The sequence below is a fragment of the Cnephaeus nilssonii genome (assembly GCF_951640355.1).
Source record: "Cnephaeus nilssonii genome assembly, chromosome: 12".
Lineage (NCBI taxonomy): Eukaryota > Metazoa > Chordata > Mammalia > Chiroptera > Vespertilionidae > Cnephaeus > Cnephaeus nilssonii.
In genome coordinates this window covers 30,991,906-31,012,757 of record NC_137083.1, presented here as the reverse complement: position 1 = coordinate 31,012,757, position 20,852 = coordinate 30,991,906, and the positions used below count along the sequence as shown (strand labels likewise).

The window sequence follows — 20,852 nt, the reverse complement described above, 5'->3', positions numbered from 1 at the left end:
ATTTTTTTAAAGTACAAAAATATTAAAATCCTGTAAAAGTCCTCTGTAAGAGCAATGCAAAATATGTAATGTACACCAGAGTATACAGGTCACATTGTGCATCCTCTGTCCCACCCAAGCCCACGAATCCTGTATCGATCTGTATGGTCAGTGTGAGAACCACCATTATGTGCAAATGCAAGAATCATCAGGGTCAATTCCAAGAATGAAGGTAGATGGTTCTTTAGGACCCAGTGTGAAAATACCTGTAGACCAGGAGTTATTTACACTATTTAAGCATTCTCACAAAAATAAAAAAAATTAATAGTTTTTAAAGGAGACCTTATAAAAAATACAGATAGGATCTTCAATATTCCAATTAGCAGGTAATATATTTACAGGTGTTTTAGACAAGCTGACTCGAGTCATATAAAAGTTTAGTTTTATTATAGGCGCTTTATGCAAACATTCAGTACTTGTTGCTTCTTCTACAGTACTTTTAGCAAGGCAGTCAGTTGCAGTCCAAATAAGAAAATATACACAAAAGTTACACATTTTATTAACAAAATCTACTTTGAATTATTATATAAACTTCTAATGCAATTGAAAACATCGTTTTATCCCATCTGAGGATGTTTCTTCCGGTTCCTTTCACTATAAAGTCTTTCAAGACTGAACTTGGTGGGATGATCTTGTGTCAGGAAATATTACACAGGTCACTCTACATAGCTCCAGTAAGGGCTCACTTTTTAACTTTGACTACATGCCATATTTTAACACAAACATTAGAAAATATTTAACAGCTTATCTGGTCACAGTTCAGGAGCGCTTGGCCCCAGCCTGGACGCTGACCATGGAGAAGTAGATGCCCTTCTGCGCTAGCAGCTGCTGATGGGTGCCGTGCTCCCTGATCTTGCCGTTCTGGAACACCACTATCAGGTCTGCGTTCTGGATGGTGGACAGGCGGTGAGCGATCACAATGCAGGTGCGGCCTTCTCTGGCTTTGTCCAGGGCTTCTTGGACAACCTATTTGATATTCATGTAAATGAATTCTGCTACAAACAGCCCTCTCCCTTTACTTCCTCTCCCATAATAACCCTCGAAATGAATCTATCCAACAATAGGTTCTTCTTTAACAATGGTATCAGTGAAATGTAACAGGTTTTACAAAGCAAGGGATTTGGCGTGTCAGAAGATAATCGAATCCTAGTTTGGATTAGTTCTGAGGCACGAGTTATCTATTCTCAAAGGCAGGACAATAAATACAGCCCATCCAATCGTTTAAGAACATGTACTGGTGTGCCTCGCCATACAACATCCTTCAAAGCAGCCCTCTGGTCCCGCTCTACCGCAAATTCGGGAAGACTGAGCACGAAGACAGCCTCCTTGCATTTTGGTCTTTTTAAGATAGGCTACCTCTCAGAATTAGTGTGCTTCCAGGTGCCTGAGTACTCAACTTTTTCTCGAACTGAAAACGATTGCTAATGTTTACCTTAAGGTACGGTCAGCTTTTAACATCGTAGTGCCCTCCCCCTTTTTCCTATAGTCGCTGGGGAAATGCCGCGAGTGGAAATGGAAACACATCGTCTCCTGAATGCAGCTTCTCAGGTCAATACAGAGTGATCCAGGGCTGTTTTGCCTGGTTTGAGCTCAGGTCCCTTTACCAGTAATAACAGCTACAGGAAGTGTTTGAATTCCACTGAAAGGCGACGTAAGTGATAATCAAAACATGTGGCTGAATTCTGTCCTCTGCTGTGGAAGTTAGCAGCACACATTATATCTTAGGTCCGTGTGAGTAAGTCCAATTCTTACCTTTTCACTCTCTGTGTCCAGAGCTGATGTGGCTTCGTCCAGAAGCAAAATGCGCGGCCGTCTCACCAGGGCACGCGCGATGGCAATGCGCTGCTTCTGGCCGCCGGAGAGCTGAGTTCCTTTGTCGCCTACTCTGGTGTTATATTTCTGTAAATAAGGTGGAGCTATTATGAAAAGTAGAACTAAGATTCTAAAAAAGGGTTTGCTTACAGAAAAGAGGATAGCCACTTTCCTACGTACAAAAAAAGTTTAGGTTCAGAATAGGAACGGTTCATAGAGAATGAAACAAACACAGACATAGCTCCAAATGGCAGGTTGGATCTCTCTTCTTGAAACTAGAACATTTATGTCTTTCAAAGTTATGTCTTAGTATAAACAAGTCACCATGTCTAGGAGGAAGAATATTGTCTCAATCTTAGTCTCTTTCAGTCTTCTGGTTTCATTATATTTGGGACAAAGATTGGTAGAAGGGAGGAAATTTGATTTCAATGGACTATGCATACAAAAATAAATACAAATTTGATGCTCATTGTATTTATAACCAGTAGGTGACGCTCTCTGCATTATTTTAAAGTGAGGAAGGGAAGCATTCTTAGGATGTTCACCTTTTGGTGTCTGTTTTAATAAAATTATCTTCCACGTTTCAACAATTTTAATGGATGCTAAGCATTAAATCTGGCTCTCCCCATTTTTTTTTTCACACACGTGTTGCCCACATTAGGCAACTGTCACATTGATTATGATGATAGGAACAGATGTTAGGAGGGTACATAGGGGAGAGCCAAAACAGGATATGAAAGCACCTGTAACCCTAGAAAACAATGCTATCTTATTTACAGGCCCTTCCCGGCTAAAATTTTAGCCAGAATGTAGGCTCTGATTCTGACACTTAGAGTTTGTCAAGTTCATGTTCTATATAGTGTTGCCTATTTTTAATTGCTATACCTGCAGCCCTAGTTCTGTGGCACTCAGACCGAGCACTCCACCTGCAGATGGAATAAGAAGACTCCAGGTGAGGTTCCAGCCGATGCTTGGGGCTGGCGCTACCCCAGGGCTACATCTGCCGGGGAGGCAGGAGCACTGTGTCCCATGTGAGTGGAGGGGTGACCAGGTTGCACTGATAGAGTATTGAGCCTGTTGAGGCAGGTAAAGGCAGGGCTGTAACCCTGCAGGGCAAGGTAAATCCATGTACAAATCACTCAGGAGAAGAAGTGGCTCCTCAGACAGAAAACAGGACTCAAGGGATTTGCCTTCTCTTTCCCTGTCTGAGAAAAAGACTCACAAGATCTACTTGTGCTCTGGGTGACAGATTGGGGCCCAGGAGCCCAGAATGGTGGGGTCCCAGTGGAAGACCAATGCCACAGGGCAGGCATATTAATAAGCTAGGTAATAGCTACTCTCGGTGTTTGTCTTTGTTAATCCCTAGCCCAGTGGTTCCCAAACTTTAGCCGGCGTCAGCATCACCTGGGCTACTAAAACATCGATGGCTGTACTCCAACTCCCGAGTGTCTGATTCAGCAGGTCTGCGGTGGGGTCTGAAAATCTGCATTTCTTACAAGTTCCCAGGAGATGCTGATAGTCCATGCCCAAACACTGAGAACAGTGACCTCGTTCATCATTAGTAAAGGGAACTGAAACTATATTTTAAAATGTGCTAGCCGTGGAATGGGCCAGTTACTCACAGGTGGGCTAGAAGATGAAAGGCTGGGAGGGAGACAATGCCCTCTCCTGGGGACTACGATGTGGTGGCAGCAGTTATCAAAAGAAGAGCCCCAGGAAAAGAAAATAGTGGGAAAGAGGGCCACCCGGTATTGCTATCCTTCCCCACGAGCAGACTGCCTTCCCTGCTGGTTTGACGCTACTGAGCTTTATTTCTTAGGGGACACTTCCTTACAATAAAGAGGGAAAAGGGGTTAAAGAGTCATGTCAAGATTCACTTTAAAATATAGGACTGAAGCCCTGACTGGTTTGGCTCAGTGGATAGAGCGCCTATCAGACTGAAGAGTCCCAGGTTCAATTCTGGCCCAGGGCACGGACCTCGTTTGCAGGCTCAATCCCTGGCCCTGGTGGGGGCATGTGCGGGAGGCAACCAATCCATGCGTCTCTCTTACATTGATGTTTTTTCTCTCTGTGTCTCCCCTCTCCCCCTCTCACTCTCTCTAAAAATCAACGGAAGAATATCCTCAGGTGAGGATTAACGAAAAATAAAATAAAATAAGATGCAGGACTTAAGGGGCTTACGAGGGTGAGAAGTTCTGTTTATCTAGCTTCCTAGGAGGAATTCGGAGGACAGTCCAGGGAAGGTTTCAATAATCAACCCTGTAAGCAGAGCTTGGGGCCCATGCAACGGGCAACGGTGAGAGATTACACCACATCACTGCCACCCCGGCGGGTCAGCCCTATTCACAGAGAGCCTTCTTTCTGGCCTGGGTCCTGTCCCCTGGCCCGACTCCACAGGGAGGCTTGAGGCTTGAGGAAGAGCTGCAAAAAGGAAGGTTGGGAGATACTTGGGGAGGGAGGGCCATGCCTGCTTCTGCGGGCCCTGCACTCAGACTTGAAGGGAAAGGCCTCTCAGACATATGCCTGTCAGGCTTGTTCACAGGGACGGTCCGCCGGGAGGGATAGAAAATGTGGGCAGACTCCTGTACTCAGGTGTGGGTGTGTGCTGGGGAGGGGTGTGTGTGTTATAGTTGCTCATTTTCCTCCACCTTTGGGAAACCAGCCCTTTAGAAATCAAACTGTAGGTCAGGGAGGCTGCCCCGGGCTCCTGGACTCCCACGTGGGAGGGAGACTTACGTCAGGCAACGTCTCAATGAAGTGGTGGATGTTGGCCTCCTTGGCGGCCCGCACAATCTCTTCCTGGGACACCACCCGGCTGTTGTCTCCGTAGGCAATGTTCTCGCTGATGCTGCAGTCAAACAGGACGGGCTCCTGGGACACGATGCCCAGCTGTGCTCGCAGCCACTGGACGTTCAGCTGCTTTATTTCTTTGCTGTCGATGCGCTGAAAGCAGGAGTTCACAGATCAACCTCATGACCAGCACACTGCGCATTTGGCAATATTAATACCATTATCCACACGCCAAAACTGCCAGCTGATGGTGGGACTACCTTTTTATTGTTGCTGGTTGTTTTTAATTATCAAGGTTAATTAAATAAGGTCATACCTGTATGCTTTGAGGAGCTGCCATGTTCCTTCTGCTTTAACCCTGGTATTTGATATATGCAGGTGGTAGGTACAATAACGCCATACACACAAGCCCAAGATACTGATGCTCTAATCCAGGCGTCCTCAAACTACGGCCCGCGGGCCACATGCGGGTGTTTTTGCCGTTTTGTTTTTTTACTTCAAAATAAGATATGTGCAGTGTGCATAGGAATTTGTTCATAGTTTTTTTTAAACTATAGTCCGGCCCTCCAACGGTCTGAGGGACAGTGAACTGGCCCCCTGTTTAAAAAGTTTAAGGACCCCTGCTGAAACCCGTGAATGTTATGTCACACAACAAAGGGGAATTGTATCAATTTGCTCATCAGCTGATCTCAAAATGAAGAGATTATCTTGGGTTATCCAGGTGGGCCCGATGTGACCATAGGGTCCTAAACTGTGGAAGAGGTGGCAGGAGAGTGAGTAGCAGAGTGTGCAACAGGAGAAAAGACTCAGTCAGTCATTGCTGGCTTTGAGGATGGGGAAGGGCCAGGAGCCAGAAAAGGTCCGAAACGGATTCTCCCTTAGGGCCTCCAAAAGGAACCCAGCCCTGCTGACCCCTTGATTTTAGCCCAGTGAGAGCCATTCTGGACACCTGACCTCCAGAATTGGTAGCATCATACATTTTGTTGTTTTTTACACTAAATGTGATGAAACTTGCTATGGCAGCCACAGGACACTAATAGAATGTATTGTGTTTCCGGAAGACTTCCTGGCATCCTTCTTCTTATGTATTGATTTTTCATAGGAAAAGTAGCTGAGATTATATGGGGAATAAGTAACTACTCTGACCACATAATAGGTTTGCAGGTCAGCGTTCTGATCTGCCCTGAGTTGGTTAGGATCAGGCTTTTGAGGAATGGGCTGCAGCAATGAAACGGAACAGAAGTGAGTGTGGGAGGAAGGTGGCTGCTGTGCACAGTAATTGTTGATGCTGAGAAAGTGACTTAATTTTCTCTAGAGTTTCCTTGTGGATAAAATGAGAATTGTCCTAATTCCTAAACTCTTGGAATTAAAGATTAGACAAGATCATGTATGGACCCCCAACTAGCACAGTTGCTGGGCACAGAGTATGCACGCAAGGACTACCAGCAATATGTATCTCTCTGCATGTGCTGTAGTTGGAACTACAGAGGATGGGTAGATGGTTGATGGATGAAAGGATGGATGGACATCTCTAATGCTGAGCCAAAGAAGTAGCAAGGAGAGGCTGGCCTCTCTCTGGTCATTGGCTCCCTGGATTCTGCTGTAGATGCCCAGGTGGTGCCCCTCACAGCCTTGCTGATAAAAATCCTCACTCTCTGATGTGGATGTGTCTGCTGCAAAGATCTACTTCTCAAGAAAATTCTGGCATTTGAGTGAGAGAGCTGTTCATCCCCTCTGATAAAGACAGGAGTGACTCAGCTTCAAGCTTTTCTAATAGTGGTGATGAGTATATACCCAAAGCCATAAATACTCTCTGTATCCTGTGTGCCTGGCTGGGCACCTCTGGGAGACAGTTGGCCAGGGGTAGGGTACCATCTCTGCTGCAGGAAGGCAGCTTCTGCTTGTGAAGCTCGCAGATGCAGAATGGAATACAGCCGTGACCTTATTGGTACCAAGCCCAGTTGCCATGGAGACTGTTCCAAGCATCTATGCCCCAGGCTTCCTTACAGTGTGAAGTGAAGGCGGAGAGAGGCAGGAAAAACCATACAAACGTGTGGCAAAACAGCAGACCTTGTTAAATGGAACATGGTACTTGAGAAATGGAAATCTGAGAAAAGAAAGAGTAGTTGTGTGTTTAAAAATTTTTTTTTCCAGGTGCATGCCCCTGGAAGGAAAATATATACTGCCTAATATAATCAGACAAATTTGAATGATTCCAGCAAGTTTAAATGAGTTTCTCTATCACAATGAATACAATAACAGTCTTGGGCCTCCTCCTTCCCACATGATACATCAGAGTTGCAAACTATTTAAAATCTGTGATAGCTGAAAAATTCTTTTTTGAGGAAACATGTGTAGAAGCCAAAATGTAAAACAGATGAATGGAGAGCTTCTTTGTCTGAGGTCTAAGGGGGGGTGGGGAAGGGAGGTTTGAGGGAAGACCAAGAAACTCTTGGAAATCAGTGAGTACCGCTCATATAAACACTTACTTATGAAATCAAGTTTTTGGATTTTGGTAACAGTGTCTCATAATTGAAAGGTATTTTCTGTCCTGCCTCAAAAGAGGGATGCCCCCATCTTAGCCCAGGCACCCACTGGGCAATACCTACACAATGACGACAGGCTTCTAACTGTATCCTAAGGACAGAGGACTCTGAGGGTGGTGTGTGGGATGGACCAGAGATGGGAGAGAGGATAGGTCAGGGGAAGACTCAAATCAGAGGCAGTTTAACAGTGAAGCTAATGAAGGCCTCAACTGCAGGAAATGCTGGGTCTTGGACAGTGTTCTGCGTGGGAGGAAGGCCAGGCTGTGGTCAGGAAGCGCTTCCAGGTAAGTACTGTACTGATGACAATTTGCCTAAAGAAGGAACCAGATCTTTAAGTTTCCAAAATTTTGTTGTGATTTTTCTCACTCTAAGCAAATAGTCACTTCTGTACCTAATTTTGTATTCATAACTTTGTGTTCTTTTAAGTAGAGTCCATAAAATCGAATAACCTCCAGGCTCCACACAACTTGGAACCTCCCTCTATACACACAATTCTGTAGCTTCGTTGTTCAACACTCCCCACAATTTAACCAAAACCATTCAAATGGATCAGTCCAGAGGTTCTCCAACTATAACTGGCATCGGAATCACCTGGGAAAATGGTGAAAACTAAAAGGCCAGGTCCTAACATACTTGAATAAACCAGGTGGCTGTGTTCATTACTAGCTCTCTAGGCTAGCGGTCAGCAAAATCATTAGTCAACAGAGTCAAATATCAACAGTACAACGATTGAAATTTCTTTTGAGAGCCAAATTTTTTAAACTTAAACTTCTTCTAATGCCACTTCTTCAAAATAGACTCGCCCAGGCCGTGGTATTTTGTGGAAGAGCCACACTCAAGGGGCCAAAGAGCCGCATGTGGCTCGCGAGCCGCAGTTTGCCGACCACGGCTCTAGGCCATTCTGATATACACCATTTTGATAATCACCACACGGGTAATGTTTATAAGATTTCCTGAGCTCAGGATCAAGTCCTTTTTTCAGTTCTTACGATCAAAGATCAAATAATGCTCAAATCCTACATCCCCATTTTTACAAGGTAATGAGGACTAATTACTACTAACCACTGAGTTAAGGGTTACTAATTGGTATTCATAAGCAAAACTTGGCACACACAATAGTGTTTATTGGTGACCTTTCCACTAAGTCTGGCTGCTATGTGCCACTTGGCAGTATTTCAAAGTTCTAGTGCAAATGCACAGGAGCAGATAAAGCATTCCTACAATAGGTGAGGACACTGCTTTCGGTGCATTATCAGTGTCGTCTTGAGATGGTTATTGTCCAATGCACTCAGCATTCATCGCCATTTTATTCTGTGTCTGCCCTTCCATAAATCGAGGGGCTGGAAGGCTAAAACTTATTTCCCAGACTCTCTTCTGGTTCTGGAAGTAACTGAGGTTCTACCACTGAGGAACCCTTTGCAAAATCTGGAAGGCAGAGGCCAATTCTCTCAAGTAGCAGTGGTAAGCTTACACACATGTTCCAGCAGACAGGAGTTTTTGCAAAAGGCACACTCTGATCTCACGTCTTCTAGTTTGGAGTAGCTCTGGCAGTGGCATAATTTGCGCAACTTCCTGGCCACAGGCTCCCAGCCTGCGGTGCTGTGATTTGGCTGTCTTAGAGCACTTACTTTCTCCCACTTTTCCCTTCTACTCTTCCAGCTCTCTCAATGATTTTGTAAGCAGCTAATTGCTTTTATTAAATACTTATCTACTTGGATAACCTTGGACATACTATAGCAGTTTCTGTTTCATATGCTGAATCATCACTGATATGATCCATGTTTTAATTATGCTTCCCTTTTATTTATGTATGTGTAGAATAATTAATTTCTTTACTTCCTTCTTGTTTAATTATTGTACTGTTTACCATTACTGTTGTTTTCAACTCAACTCTGTTATCGAGCGCTATTTCCATTAAAGTGACTATGAGTGAAATAGTGAGGCCATGCAAATTTTTTTGTCCTTCCTAAATGGGCTATAATAAAAAAAAGCATGAGAGGGGTGGGGGTGGCCAGGGAGAGGTCAATAGGGGGAAAAAGAAGACATATGTAATACTATATGTAATACTTTCAACAATAAAGATTTAAAAAAAAAAAAAAGCACGAGCACACAACTTGGGTTAAACCCACTATTTCAGCCAAACTGGCCTATATGGACATCGGGAACAAATCACTTATCAACCACAGTTCACATGATCTCTTGCATCACATGGCATCTGATTCACTGCTTACCCTCATACCCTTATGCAACCAGCTCTACTTATCCCTTAAGAACTGGTTCAAACTTATCTCCTTCTTTATTCTACCTCATGGAAGTATGTGCCCCATCTCTTCAGTTGAGGACAGACACCAGACCCTATAACTCATTAGAGCTCAACATTTAACACACTGCTTAATATATGTCCATTAAGGGCCATCATCAGTGTCTGAGAGCTAGCATTTCCTCCTCTGATTGCCTCATTTGTCAGCGAGGTCTTCATTTAGAGTCCTTTGTTTAAACTTTAGCCACAAAATTGAAGCATGAAATCAGAATTCATACACACAAAAATATATATATAAAGATAATAAAAAATAAGAAACAAAGCTTATGTAGCTGTGAACGAATAGACTGCATAAAGGCATAACTGTCTTTGAATACAATAAAACATACAACTGAGTAACCATGAATTCTATGGGGAAGGAAAAATGCCCTGGTTTACAGGCTGAAAATTCTATTTTCATGTCAGTCACTAATGCAAGTAGGGCCCCTATGGAGCTGATGGGCATCAATCTGACTATATGGAACAGGAGTCCATTCTGGTTGGTCAGTGCCCTTACCATTCCAGTTGCTAAATATTTTTAATATCATCTGAGCGCAACCAATAGTTAAATAACATCTTCATAATGAAATTTTCTTGCTGTAAATTCTATTCCTTCCTAATCTGATTTTTCCCCTATTCTCCATTATAATTATTTAAAATTTTACTACTCCCCTCATGACTCCTATCTCATCCCCGGTACCTAAGATGGTCCCTGACAGGTACTCAGCAAGGTTTGTTTAATAAATAAATATAACCATTCACTTATTCTATTAGTTCAAGAAACAAAAGGGAATTCCTCTACATTCTCTACCCGCTTCTAAAATTGGTTGATCTTACGTTTTTCCCCTCAGAAAATGCTTCAATGCCTTCTCCATCAACAGCTTTCTCTCTCCCTCAGCCATAAAAATGCTCAAGATCTCCCCCCTCACCATTTTCCCTAGACTCCACCTCCCCACTCAAGCTGCTGTTCCTATTTGCCCTTCCTTCATCTTTGACCTTGACAGTCTATACCCAGTCTGTTTCCCCTCTAACCACAACTCAGCAATGCTCACCTGCTTCCAAGCACCACCTCTTCACTGAGAATACCTTAGACCAGTGATCGGCAAACTGCGACTCGCGAGCCGCGCCGCGGTTTGCCGCTCTGTTGACTAATGAGTTTGCTGACCACTGGGATAGGGGCTTAATCACAAGGAACCACAACAGCTTGTAATTATTGGAATCGAGAGTCTAGGTCAGTGGTTGGCAAACTCATTAGTCAACAGAACGGCAAACCGCGGCTCGAGAGCCGCATGTGGCTCGCGAGCTGCGGTTTGCCGACCACTGCCTTAGACTGTCAGAAGCAGCCCATTCATTGCCAAATCCTATCATGTTTTTACACTCTTCATCTTACTCTGCCTCTCCATAGCCTTTGTCATTGCTGACTACCTTCCCCTTCTTGAAACACGCCCCATTCCTGGCTCCCACCTTGTCTCTCCTACCACCCCTCCTCTATCTTGATGGCTCCTTAAGTTTTTGCTGGAACTTCTCCTGTAAGCTGAAGCCTAACTGAGAGAAGGGGCAGTGCTGAGAGAGAGGCTGGAGATGTTGGCTGGGACCGACGATGAGCTTGGAGACCATATCTAGGATGTCAGAAATTAAGTGGGACTGTTCTTCAAAGGTTTGAAAAACCATGGCTTACAGTGAAAAATTAAACGCATCCAGGCTTTTAGACGATGAAACACTTCAAGTGAGGTGAGTACGCACCACTGTGCCGGCCAAGGGGTCGTAGAAGCGCTCCAGCAGCTGGACCACCGTGCTCTTCCCGCAGCCGCTGCTGCCCACCAGGGCCAGCGTCTGGCCCTTCTTCACCTCCAGGCTCAGCCCCTGCAGCACGGGCACGTCGGGCCGGGTCGGGTAGTTGAACACGACTTCGTTAAATGTCACATTTCCTTCCAATGTGTTCTAAAATCAGAACAATACCATTCAGTTTCTTTGCTGTAACCCTGGAAACACATTGTTTGGCCAACCCCCTTGAGCTCCAGGTGTCAAAGGTAGTGAACGTGTATTATAATTGGGTTTCATTTGTAACTGCTAGAATTTAACAAATACAATCTCAAAGAGTCAGTGTGTTTATAGCCTGTATTATTAATACAAAACAATGTGATAACTCAATCTGTTCCCCAGGAATAATCCCCAGTTGGGGTACATGGTTGATTCTCAATATTGGATATAAATATATATTATTAACATTTTTTAAAATGAGCCCATGATCTAGAAAGTTTCATTTTATCATCAGCAAATTTTTAAAAGCATAGGTTTTATCATATTTCCTCTTAGAATACTTTTTTTAAAAATCCTTACCTGAGGACATACTGTTTTAGAGAGAGAGAGAGAAGAGGGAAACATCAATGTAAGAGAGAAACAACAATGTACCCCAACTGGGGACTGAACCCTCAATCTAGGTATGTGCCCTGACTGGGAATCAAACCAGCAACCTTTTGGTGTATGAGACAACACTCTAACCAACTGAGCCACAGCGGCCAAGGCTCCTTCTAGAATACTTTCATTCATCAGTTAGGAGGGTATCATATAATCAAAACATCAAACTCACCAGCTGTAGGCCCTCTGTGCTATAGCTGTCAATCAGAGGGGTCTTTTCAATTATCATGAAGATGTGGGCCGCTGACACTTTGGCTTTGGCATAATCAGGAGCAAATGAACTGACCTGCCCCACGGCCATGGCACCAAAGACAATAGCTGAAAATACCCTATAAAAAACAAAGACAAAATGGGTGCAAGGAATTATAACTGCGAAGCTCGAAAGCTGGCACTTTTAAAATCAAACAATTGCCGAAACCGGTTTGGCTCAGTGGATAGAGAGTCGGCCTGTGGACTGGAGGGTCCCGGGTTCGATTCCGGTCAAGGGCATGTACCTTGGTTGCGGGCACATCCCCAGTGGGGGGTGTGCAAGAGGCAGCTGATCGATGTTTCTCTCTCATCGATGTTTCTAACCCTCTCTCTTCCTCTCTGTAAAATATCAATAAAATATATTTAAAAAAAATAAAATAATAAAATAAAATCAAACAATTACAAAATAGAAAACCACTTTTCTTTTTAAGTTTATGTAAGTGCAACAGATTGACTGTAAAATGGCCCCATTTTTCATCTCTGTATCCTCGTCTTCTTGCAACGTGACTTTGCAGCCCTGCCAGTCAAGAAGGGGAATTGGTTTTCCTCCCCTTTGAATCTGGGTTGGGCTTGTGACTTGCTTTGGTCAACAGGATGTGGTGGAAGTGACTGTTGCCAGTTCCAAGCCTATGACTCAGGGGGCTCTGTATGCTTCTCTCTCTCGCTCTCTGTCTCTCTCTGCTTCTGAACTCTGCCATCACCACAAGCCCAGCCAGTCTGCTGGAGGACAAGGCACAGATGGAGGGAAGCATGTGGGTCCTGGCCAACTAGCTCACAACTCACTGCAGACACAGGTGAGCCTGGCTGAGCTCTGTTATGCCCAACCTAGATCAGCGGAACTGTCCAGCTGACCAATAGACTTGTGGGTAAAAATCAATGTCTATCATTGTATGCCACTGTAATGGCTAGCTGTTATGCAGCATCATTGTGGCAATCAATAATGGACATAGGCAGGGATGCTAGAATTACACCAGTCTTAGAAAACCTATGAGCTATACAGTAAGGACAGAGCTCCTTACAGACACAGAGAGCATGCTGCTCCCAAGATGCATCAAGCTTTTCATCTATGACATGGGAACCATAACTGCTTCAAGTTGGGAAGGACTCTACAGGGTGTCTAGTCCAGCTCTCACTGTTTATGCCCAGGTACTTCCCTACATTCGCTGCTATCTTCTGTTTTAGGAAGTAGCAAGTTTGATTAAGTCTACTGTTAAGTTTTTCAAATTGAAAAAAAAAATCTATATCCTTTTGCTTAAGACATCCTTCAAGTATAGGAATATTGTGGGGGAAAAGAGCAGCACAAGGTAAGAGCTGGAGAATTTCAGAAATGGCCAGGGAAAGCTAGATTGGGATTTCGGCTACATCTCAGGTACAGTGCAGGAACTTTGCTCCTTTGATAACTTCTTATACTCTCAACATTCCAGCTGCCTTCCCCCGCACACACTTACCAACATGCCTTTTTAAACAGTGCACCTGGAACTGACCTAACACTTGGGAACCCTCCCAGATTAATACTGTGAGTCACTCTCTGCCTCTCCTCCAGAATCCAGACTCTCTGCCTCCAGCACACAGTGTCTAATCAGAGCCCCGATGTGATGCGATTGATGCCTCTCCTGGTCGTGGTCATAAATAGCACCAGCATATCACTTGTCAAATGGATATATTAAGTGGAAATTTAAAATCTTCTGTTAGAGTCATCCCGAGAAAACTATAATGCATGTTATGTCCATATCTACATAGGATGAACATCTTATACCAGCACATCATGTTGCCAAGCTTAGGTGATTCTGGTTTAAATGAAAAACTATATTCCTACCAATGATGGTATATTTTCACAGGGCAGAATCTCACCCATCACCAAATCTAGACACTCATATACAAACTGCGTATCTAAGTAATTTAGAAGTATAATGAAGTTCAGGCCTGTGTCCCCCCAACTGAGGTACAGCGTTTGGCAAAGAGATGGAGCAAAAATCCAAGTCTAGCTTCCCTTTGTCATTTCTGAAGTTCTCCAGCTCTTCTAACTCCTCTTCTTTATCAAAGAGAGCCAGATACTTGGTTCAGGGTTAGGCTTCCTCCCAAAGGTCAAGGCCTTATGGAAACCCCTGACTGAATCACCACCCCAATAAACCACAGACCCAGAAGATCAAATGTTGAGTCAGCACTTTGGTGACAGGAAGTCACTGACTCCCCAAATGAGAGAGGTGCTTCAGTGACAATACACAAAGACTCAGAGGCAAAATGACACTTTCTGAATCACGAAAATCTGTTCCTGAAGCTTCACAGGAAAGGTTTTCCACGCAGGCATGAAGCTTGTTCACCTCGGTTTTATTTCTACAGTCTAAGTGTAAATATTAATCCACTACTTACAAGAGAACATCCTCAAACGCCATCACCCGACGTGCCACCAAGTAAGCACCAAACCGGAAACAGGCAGCGTAGGAAAAATACATCATTGCCTGGGTGAAGGAAAATGTGATTCCAAAGATGTGTGCTTTCTTCAAAGAGTTTCTGAAAAGAAGACATATGGAAACTTAGTTGGCTTTCATGTCTCAGTCCTGAAAACGTCACCTTTGCTAGGTCAGTGGTAGGGCATGGAGGCATGGCAGGCAATGATGGGTTTAGTTTCCAAAAAAACGAATTTTGGTCCTCACTTTACCACTTGTGAGAATTTAGGAAACTGCCTAATCCCTGAGCCGCAGTCTTTATCTTCTATAATAAAAGTGTAATATGCAAATCGACCCAACAGCCGAACAGCAGACGACCATCTGGAACCATGCCATGACACCCACTGGCGCCAGGCCAGCCAAGGCGGGTGCAATGCAATTGGTCGGGGGCCCGGCCATCACCCCATGATCGCCACAGAGGGAGGTCCAGGCTGCGGCAGGTGGGTGGGGCCTCCCTCTGTGAGGGAAGCCCGGATCCCGGCAGCCAGAGGGAAGTCCGGGTCCCAGGTGCCAGAGGGAAGCCGGTGCCGGCAGCTGGGGGAAGAAAGGCCTACTCGTGCATGAATTTCATGCATCCGGGCCTCTAGTCTTTAATGAAGGATCAACCACAATTCCAAGTGTTGAGGCTAAGTTAAAATAAGCCAAGGAAAACCTGAAGAGCCTGTTAGAGATTCATAAATGAAGTTCCTTCTCCATTTTCCACCCCCCTCTTGGATATATAATGTATAACTCATGTACACTACAGTAAACATTCATGCGACATACATTTATCCAACACCTACAAGCTGCAGGGACCATGAGGGGCAGCACAGAGAAATCAGGCATGTTCTTGCCATTGGGGACCCAGGAATCAAGTTGGATTAGAGTGTATGCAGTGGAGCTACCTTATGAATAACATGCTATGGGGAGTTAGTGGTTTCACAAAGGAGTTTCCATTCATGCATTTTCTGAGCCACCTGGAACTGGTCAACATGAAGGTAAGAGCAGGCCGACAAGTGGGCAGTCTTCTGGGCCTCTCCTCCTGCTTCAACCAGATCAACTCTGCTTTGATCTACTTCACATATTGGGATTTCAAATAATTTTCTTTTCCCCAGGAAAACATAGGCTCTACTATCGTAAAGGAAAAGTTTGAAAACCCATCGATAAGGTGGAGCTCTCTCCTTTTCCCATAGAAGAAACCGAGACTCAAAGGTTGGGCTTACTTATGCTTAGATCACTTCTCAGAGCCCCCACTGGATGAGTTCATTAGAGGAAGAGCAGGCTTCCCTGGAGCAGGGTAAAGAGAGGAAGAAAAGGCATCCTTTAAGATGCACCACCCCCTCATGTTCCACAAAGAACTAATTCCCAACAAGGCAAATACTTGTGTCATATCCAAACTTGGCATCAGAGGTCATTCTCAGTATCCTCTCTCCTATCCCTTCCCATCAGGCACCTGTTCTTACAGGTTCTACCTCAGAGATGCCCCCATCTTAGGTCAGGGTTTTGTGATATCTCTCCTGCATAGTTACAAGTGCTTCTCAAATGGTTCCCTTCTAGTAGCTTCTCCACTTGTTCCCCACCTTCTGGCCAAAGTAATCCTCTGGACAACCACTCTGATGACTGAAACACTCTGCAGTGGTTATTACCTGTATGGTACCTGCAAACTCTGTGCATACATATATTCAAACTTCTGCTCCCGAGTCAAAGAAACAACAGTTCGGAAGTTTTCGATTGCTTCGGTAGCGATCTGTAACAGAGCACCCAATCACCCAGGGGCACAAAGACAAACGAGGGCACTTAGTTTGAATTCCATAAAAGAGATAGAGAATATGTAATAATAAAATTAACATTGTTAACTTTTTATGACCTATGAGCTTCTTCACTACGGAAAAGGATCCTAAGTAATTTATCAAATTGAGTTTTATATCTGGAAGAGAGATCAGCTAATTCAATCTCCTTTTTACAGAAAGAGAAGCTAAGGCTTAAACCGAGAAAGGCATTTACCTAAAGCCACATAGCTTTACAGTGGCAAAATTCACCCGAGAACTCAGTATTTTACATCTACTGCAGTGCTGTTTCTTCTATGATGGTAACATTTTACATTTATAGTAATTTTATATTTTTTTAATGTGATGTTCATATTTTTTCTCTTTATATTTATCATTCATGACAACTGAATAATATTTGGAAAATACAAAGAGGTACAAAGTCACATATTGGTGTATTTTAGATATTAGCTTACATTTTTTTCCCTAAGCATGTACATATTTAACAAAATTGGGATACAATTCCATATTTGGTCTTATATCATTATTTCTTTACCTTAACAAATATCAAGAGCATTTCCTAAGGTCATCAAATGTACATTAATAATGGGATGTGTATTGGGCCTCTTAATATCCCAGCCACTTAAGAATGCCTTTATTATTGAATAAGGTTTTCCATTCGTTTTTTAATTAAAAATTATCCTATATAATAATCCTATATAATAAAAGGGTAATATGCAAATCAACTGAAAAGTGGAACGACCGGTCGCTATGACATGCACTGACCACCAGGGGGCAGATGCTCAACACAGGAGCTGCCTCCAGCCTGCAGGCCCTGATTGCCCGATCAGAGACTGCTGGCCAACCTCTCGATCCCTCCTCCTGGCCTGCAGGCTCCAATCACCCGATGGCTCCTATATCTTGACCATTATAAATACTGCAATGAACATAAGGGTGCATATATCTTTTTGAATTAGTGTTTTGGATATCTTTGGACAAATACCCAGAAGTGTAATCACTGGGTCATATAGTAGTTCTATTTTTTATTTGTTGAGAACATTCTTCGAGCTTATGAGTAGTAATGAGTTATAGTAACAGAATAACACTGATTAGAATATTTCAATCTACTTAGGTAAGCAATTCGCTTAGTTGAACTCACCTTCCCAGAACCTTCTAGCTCTTTCTTATCTTTTAGTGCTTGTCCAGACAACATTTTCATTTCAACAACTCCTGCTATTGCAATGATGGGTACAATTGCTAAGAGTAAAAGTGTTAATTGCCAGCCATAAATTAAGGATATAACAATTCCTGTCCCAAGATTTGCTATATTCTGGGCAATTATAGCGAGTCTGGAACCTGTTGCCTACAAAACAAACAAAACAAATTAAATGCACACTTTTACATTATCTTTAAAATCCATGCTTACATTTTCTTTAGAATTGTGACAATTCAGCCTCATGAAAACCTATTGGTTATCATCTCAGTAATAAAAAACTAAAGGTTTACTTGTAAGTTTATTTGGTTTGTAAAATGAAGATTTTCATGACTTCAGAATAAATACTGAAAGTTCAAGATCAATAATATAGAATTCAAATGCATATTTCTATTTCTTCTGATGTTTCAATACCAAGAAAATTTCCATTAATCAAACCATGATCACTAAAGTGAGCTCTGCAAATTAACAAGATAAAAGAGTCTGACAATTATATTAAACTAGGAATGTTGGAAATTTCCAATGTTAGCTGCAGAATTACTTATAACATTTGTCATTAAGAATATCCAAATGTATGTTGGCATATGTGAGATGCTTACTGTGTGCAATTTAATCTGCATTTGAGTTGGAAAAAATACAGAGAGCTGAAGTTATGGAATTTAATTCAGGATATTAAGCAGACATCAGATCCTTCTGTTTGAATGCCCGGGGGAGCTTGAAGCATAACTTTTAATAGTGTGCAGTGATTTGCAACTCTAAGACCAGGAGTCAAAATAGAAGGTCAATTCCATCTACCATTCCATACTTCTCTTCCTCTACCCTGGAAACCCCCTGTGCCCGAGAGCTAGTCCACATTCCTCCTCTGGCCCCCAGATCTGCTTTGTCTGGAAATGGCTATGCTCTTTCCCACTCTCCGAATTTCCTCTGCTTGAGTAGGGCTGGTCGCAGGTAAAGATTGTGGTGGAGTACAGTCCAGGGTGGTCACTGCCACTTCTGTGACTTTGGACAAATTTCTCCCGATCCGGAAATGAGCAGGTACATTGATTAATAACGAAAACTTCTCTTAGTTATGAATTTTAGGACAGGATCCTTTATAAGACCCCCTTCCCCAATATTGACTCTCTAAACCCATTCAACACTTATATGATAAAACAATAGACCAGTAATTAGAAAAAAAGGTTGCTACAACTAACAGTAGCCTCTATACTTTAAATTCCGCACCAGGGAACTGCCTTGGAGGCTGAAAGAGACAGCATAAATAACAGAGCATTTATTTTTATTTGATGCTGTCATTGAGCTTCTATCAAAGGGGTGCTTAGCTAAATTGGGTATAAGTCAAAGAATGGAGTGGACTTCCAAGCCAGCTCTCTCTGTATTTATACATTTTCAATTCAAAAGTTGAAAGTTATGAGCCGATCAAGGATTCTCTCCTACGAGGAGAGAGCTGTGCCTGGGAAGGATGTGGAGGCTGCTGTTCTCAGCATTTACAGGTCCGGCTCAGAGCTCATTCCCACAGCAGGCGGCTGAGAGGAGCACTCAGAACCTCCCCCCAGTGCAGGCCTGTGAGTTATCCGGGCACACCTTGCACACATATAAATATTTAGCTTTGGATGTCAGTCAAGGCCACAGAAATAAGTAACATGGGTCAACGATGACAAATTCTTCTTTTATATGGTCCATGAAAGATGAACTAAAAGATCTAGAGCCTGCAAGCTGGGGGGCGGGGGGCGGGAGGAGATGAAGCCCCTCGGTTTAATTTAATTTCAAAACGTAGGGCTGAGAGGGGGTAACACTCCAAACACCACAGTCCAGGTGTGAAGCAAGGGAAGAAAAATGCTTCACCACTTGAAACGCACGAAGCCCCCTCACAATCTCTCCACTGTACCCCCATGTATTTGTATCTCACTTCCTCACCTACTCATTTTTCTCCTCACCGTTTCCTGCTCTTCCCTCTCCTGCTATTTATTTCCTCCTCAAAACACCATCATAATGCTTGAAATCCAGTTCCAAAATATTTGTGCTTTCTGAATAAAATCATTTTTTTTTTTGCTATAAACAGTTATAGTTGTAGAAGGGATTGTCACTTCATCCATAAATCAAAACGTCCTGGTTCAAGTTTCTCGTTATATCGATCAAAGAGATTCACACAGCAGCAAAATTTAGCTTTATAGTCAGATAATGTTGTTCCTTCTCCCCTTGCTTTAACTTTTTAATGTGCTTCCAATGCATTTCTTTCAAGCTTTTTTAAAGGTTTTCTTCCCTCCCCTCTGAATGTAGTGCCCCAAACGTTCTTTTTCTTGTTTTTTAAAATATATTTTTATTGATTTCAGAGAGGAAAGGAGAGGGAGAGAGAGATAGAAACAAAATGAGGGAGAATCATTGATTGGCTGCCTCCTGCACATCCCCTACCGGGGATCAAGCCTGCAAACACGGGCAATGTGCCCTTGACTGGAATCGAACCTGGGACCCTTCAGTCTGCAGGCTGACGCTCTATCCACTGAGGGTCCCCAAACTTTCCAGCTAGGGTCCCCAAACTTTCTTATAGCAACTACGTACATTCTTTTTTTTTTTTTTTTCTGGAGGCAATTAAAATTTTGTCAATTAGTTGAACATTAAAACAGACTGATCCTGTGTGATATGCTGATAAATACTCCCTTTGATGAATAATCATCTTTCCACGTGTATACTGTTAATAGCATAAACAAGATAGCAAATAACAAAAGAAAGCTTGTAAGTTATCTATACACTAAACGGTATATGATGTTTAAATAGTTAACATTTTTGCTATCAGGCACATGATATACTGTGTAGGTTATATGTTTATTTAACATTTTCTTAAATATAATGGGAACTAACACCGGAAATGACGAAATTAGTTTCATGCTGAGATTCAAAGTGGCCAACTAAGACACACACCCACAGAAAGGAGGCACATACCCCTTTGACTTGAGCAGCGTCATTGGCCAGCCTGGTCGTCAATGCTCCAGTGGTGTTTTTGGGGTCATCAAACCAGCTCACATCCTGTGGCACAGAAAATGATTTTATTCTCTTAAAGCCCAAAGACCCTTAACTCCAAAGACAATGAGAGAGTCTGTTCTGTTTATCATTTATATCTCCTGCATTTAGCACTCAGGATTTGACACTCAATAGAGAAGAAAAGGGACTTAGCAGACAAACACATACATGTGTCAATTTTTTTTGAATGCCTAATTTGTTCCAAAGATGATTTCTACGTGTTCAATCTATACAGTAGTGAACAACAACAACAACAAAAAGACAAAGTTGTTGCCTTCA

General features: G+C 43.0%; 1 protein-coding gene across 1 annotated transcript in view; it reads right to left on the bottom strand.

Moving 5' to 3' along the window:
- Window positions 1-414: 414 nt before the first annotated feature.
- The window catches only part of ABCB1 (ATP binding cassette subfamily B member 1), a 76,573-nt gene continuing 56,135 nt past the window's right edge, over window positions 415-20,852 (bottom strand). Inside the window, exons 20-28 of the mRNA XM_079786186.1 lie at window positions 20,496-20,579; window positions 17,505-17,708; window positions 16,226-16,326; window positions 14,524-14,664; window positions 12,077-12,233; window positions 11,230-11,427; window positions 4,588-4,794; window positions 1,792-1,938; window positions 415-1,005 (exon numbers count right to left, since the gene is read on the bottom strand). Of these exons, the coding sequence (XP_079642312.1) occupies window positions 799-1,005; window positions 1,792-1,938; window positions 4,588-4,794; window positions 11,230-11,427; window positions 12,077-12,233; window positions 14,524-14,664; window positions 16,226-16,326; window positions 17,505-17,708; window positions 20,496-20,579 (1,446 nt within the window). The 3' untranslated portion in view covers window positions 415-798. The remainder of the gene's footprint in view (window positions 1,006-1,791; window positions 1,939-4,587; window positions 4,795-11,229; window positions 11,428-12,076; window positions 12,234-14,523; window positions 14,665-16,225; window positions 16,327-17,504; window positions 17,709-20,495; window positions 20,580-20,852) is intronic.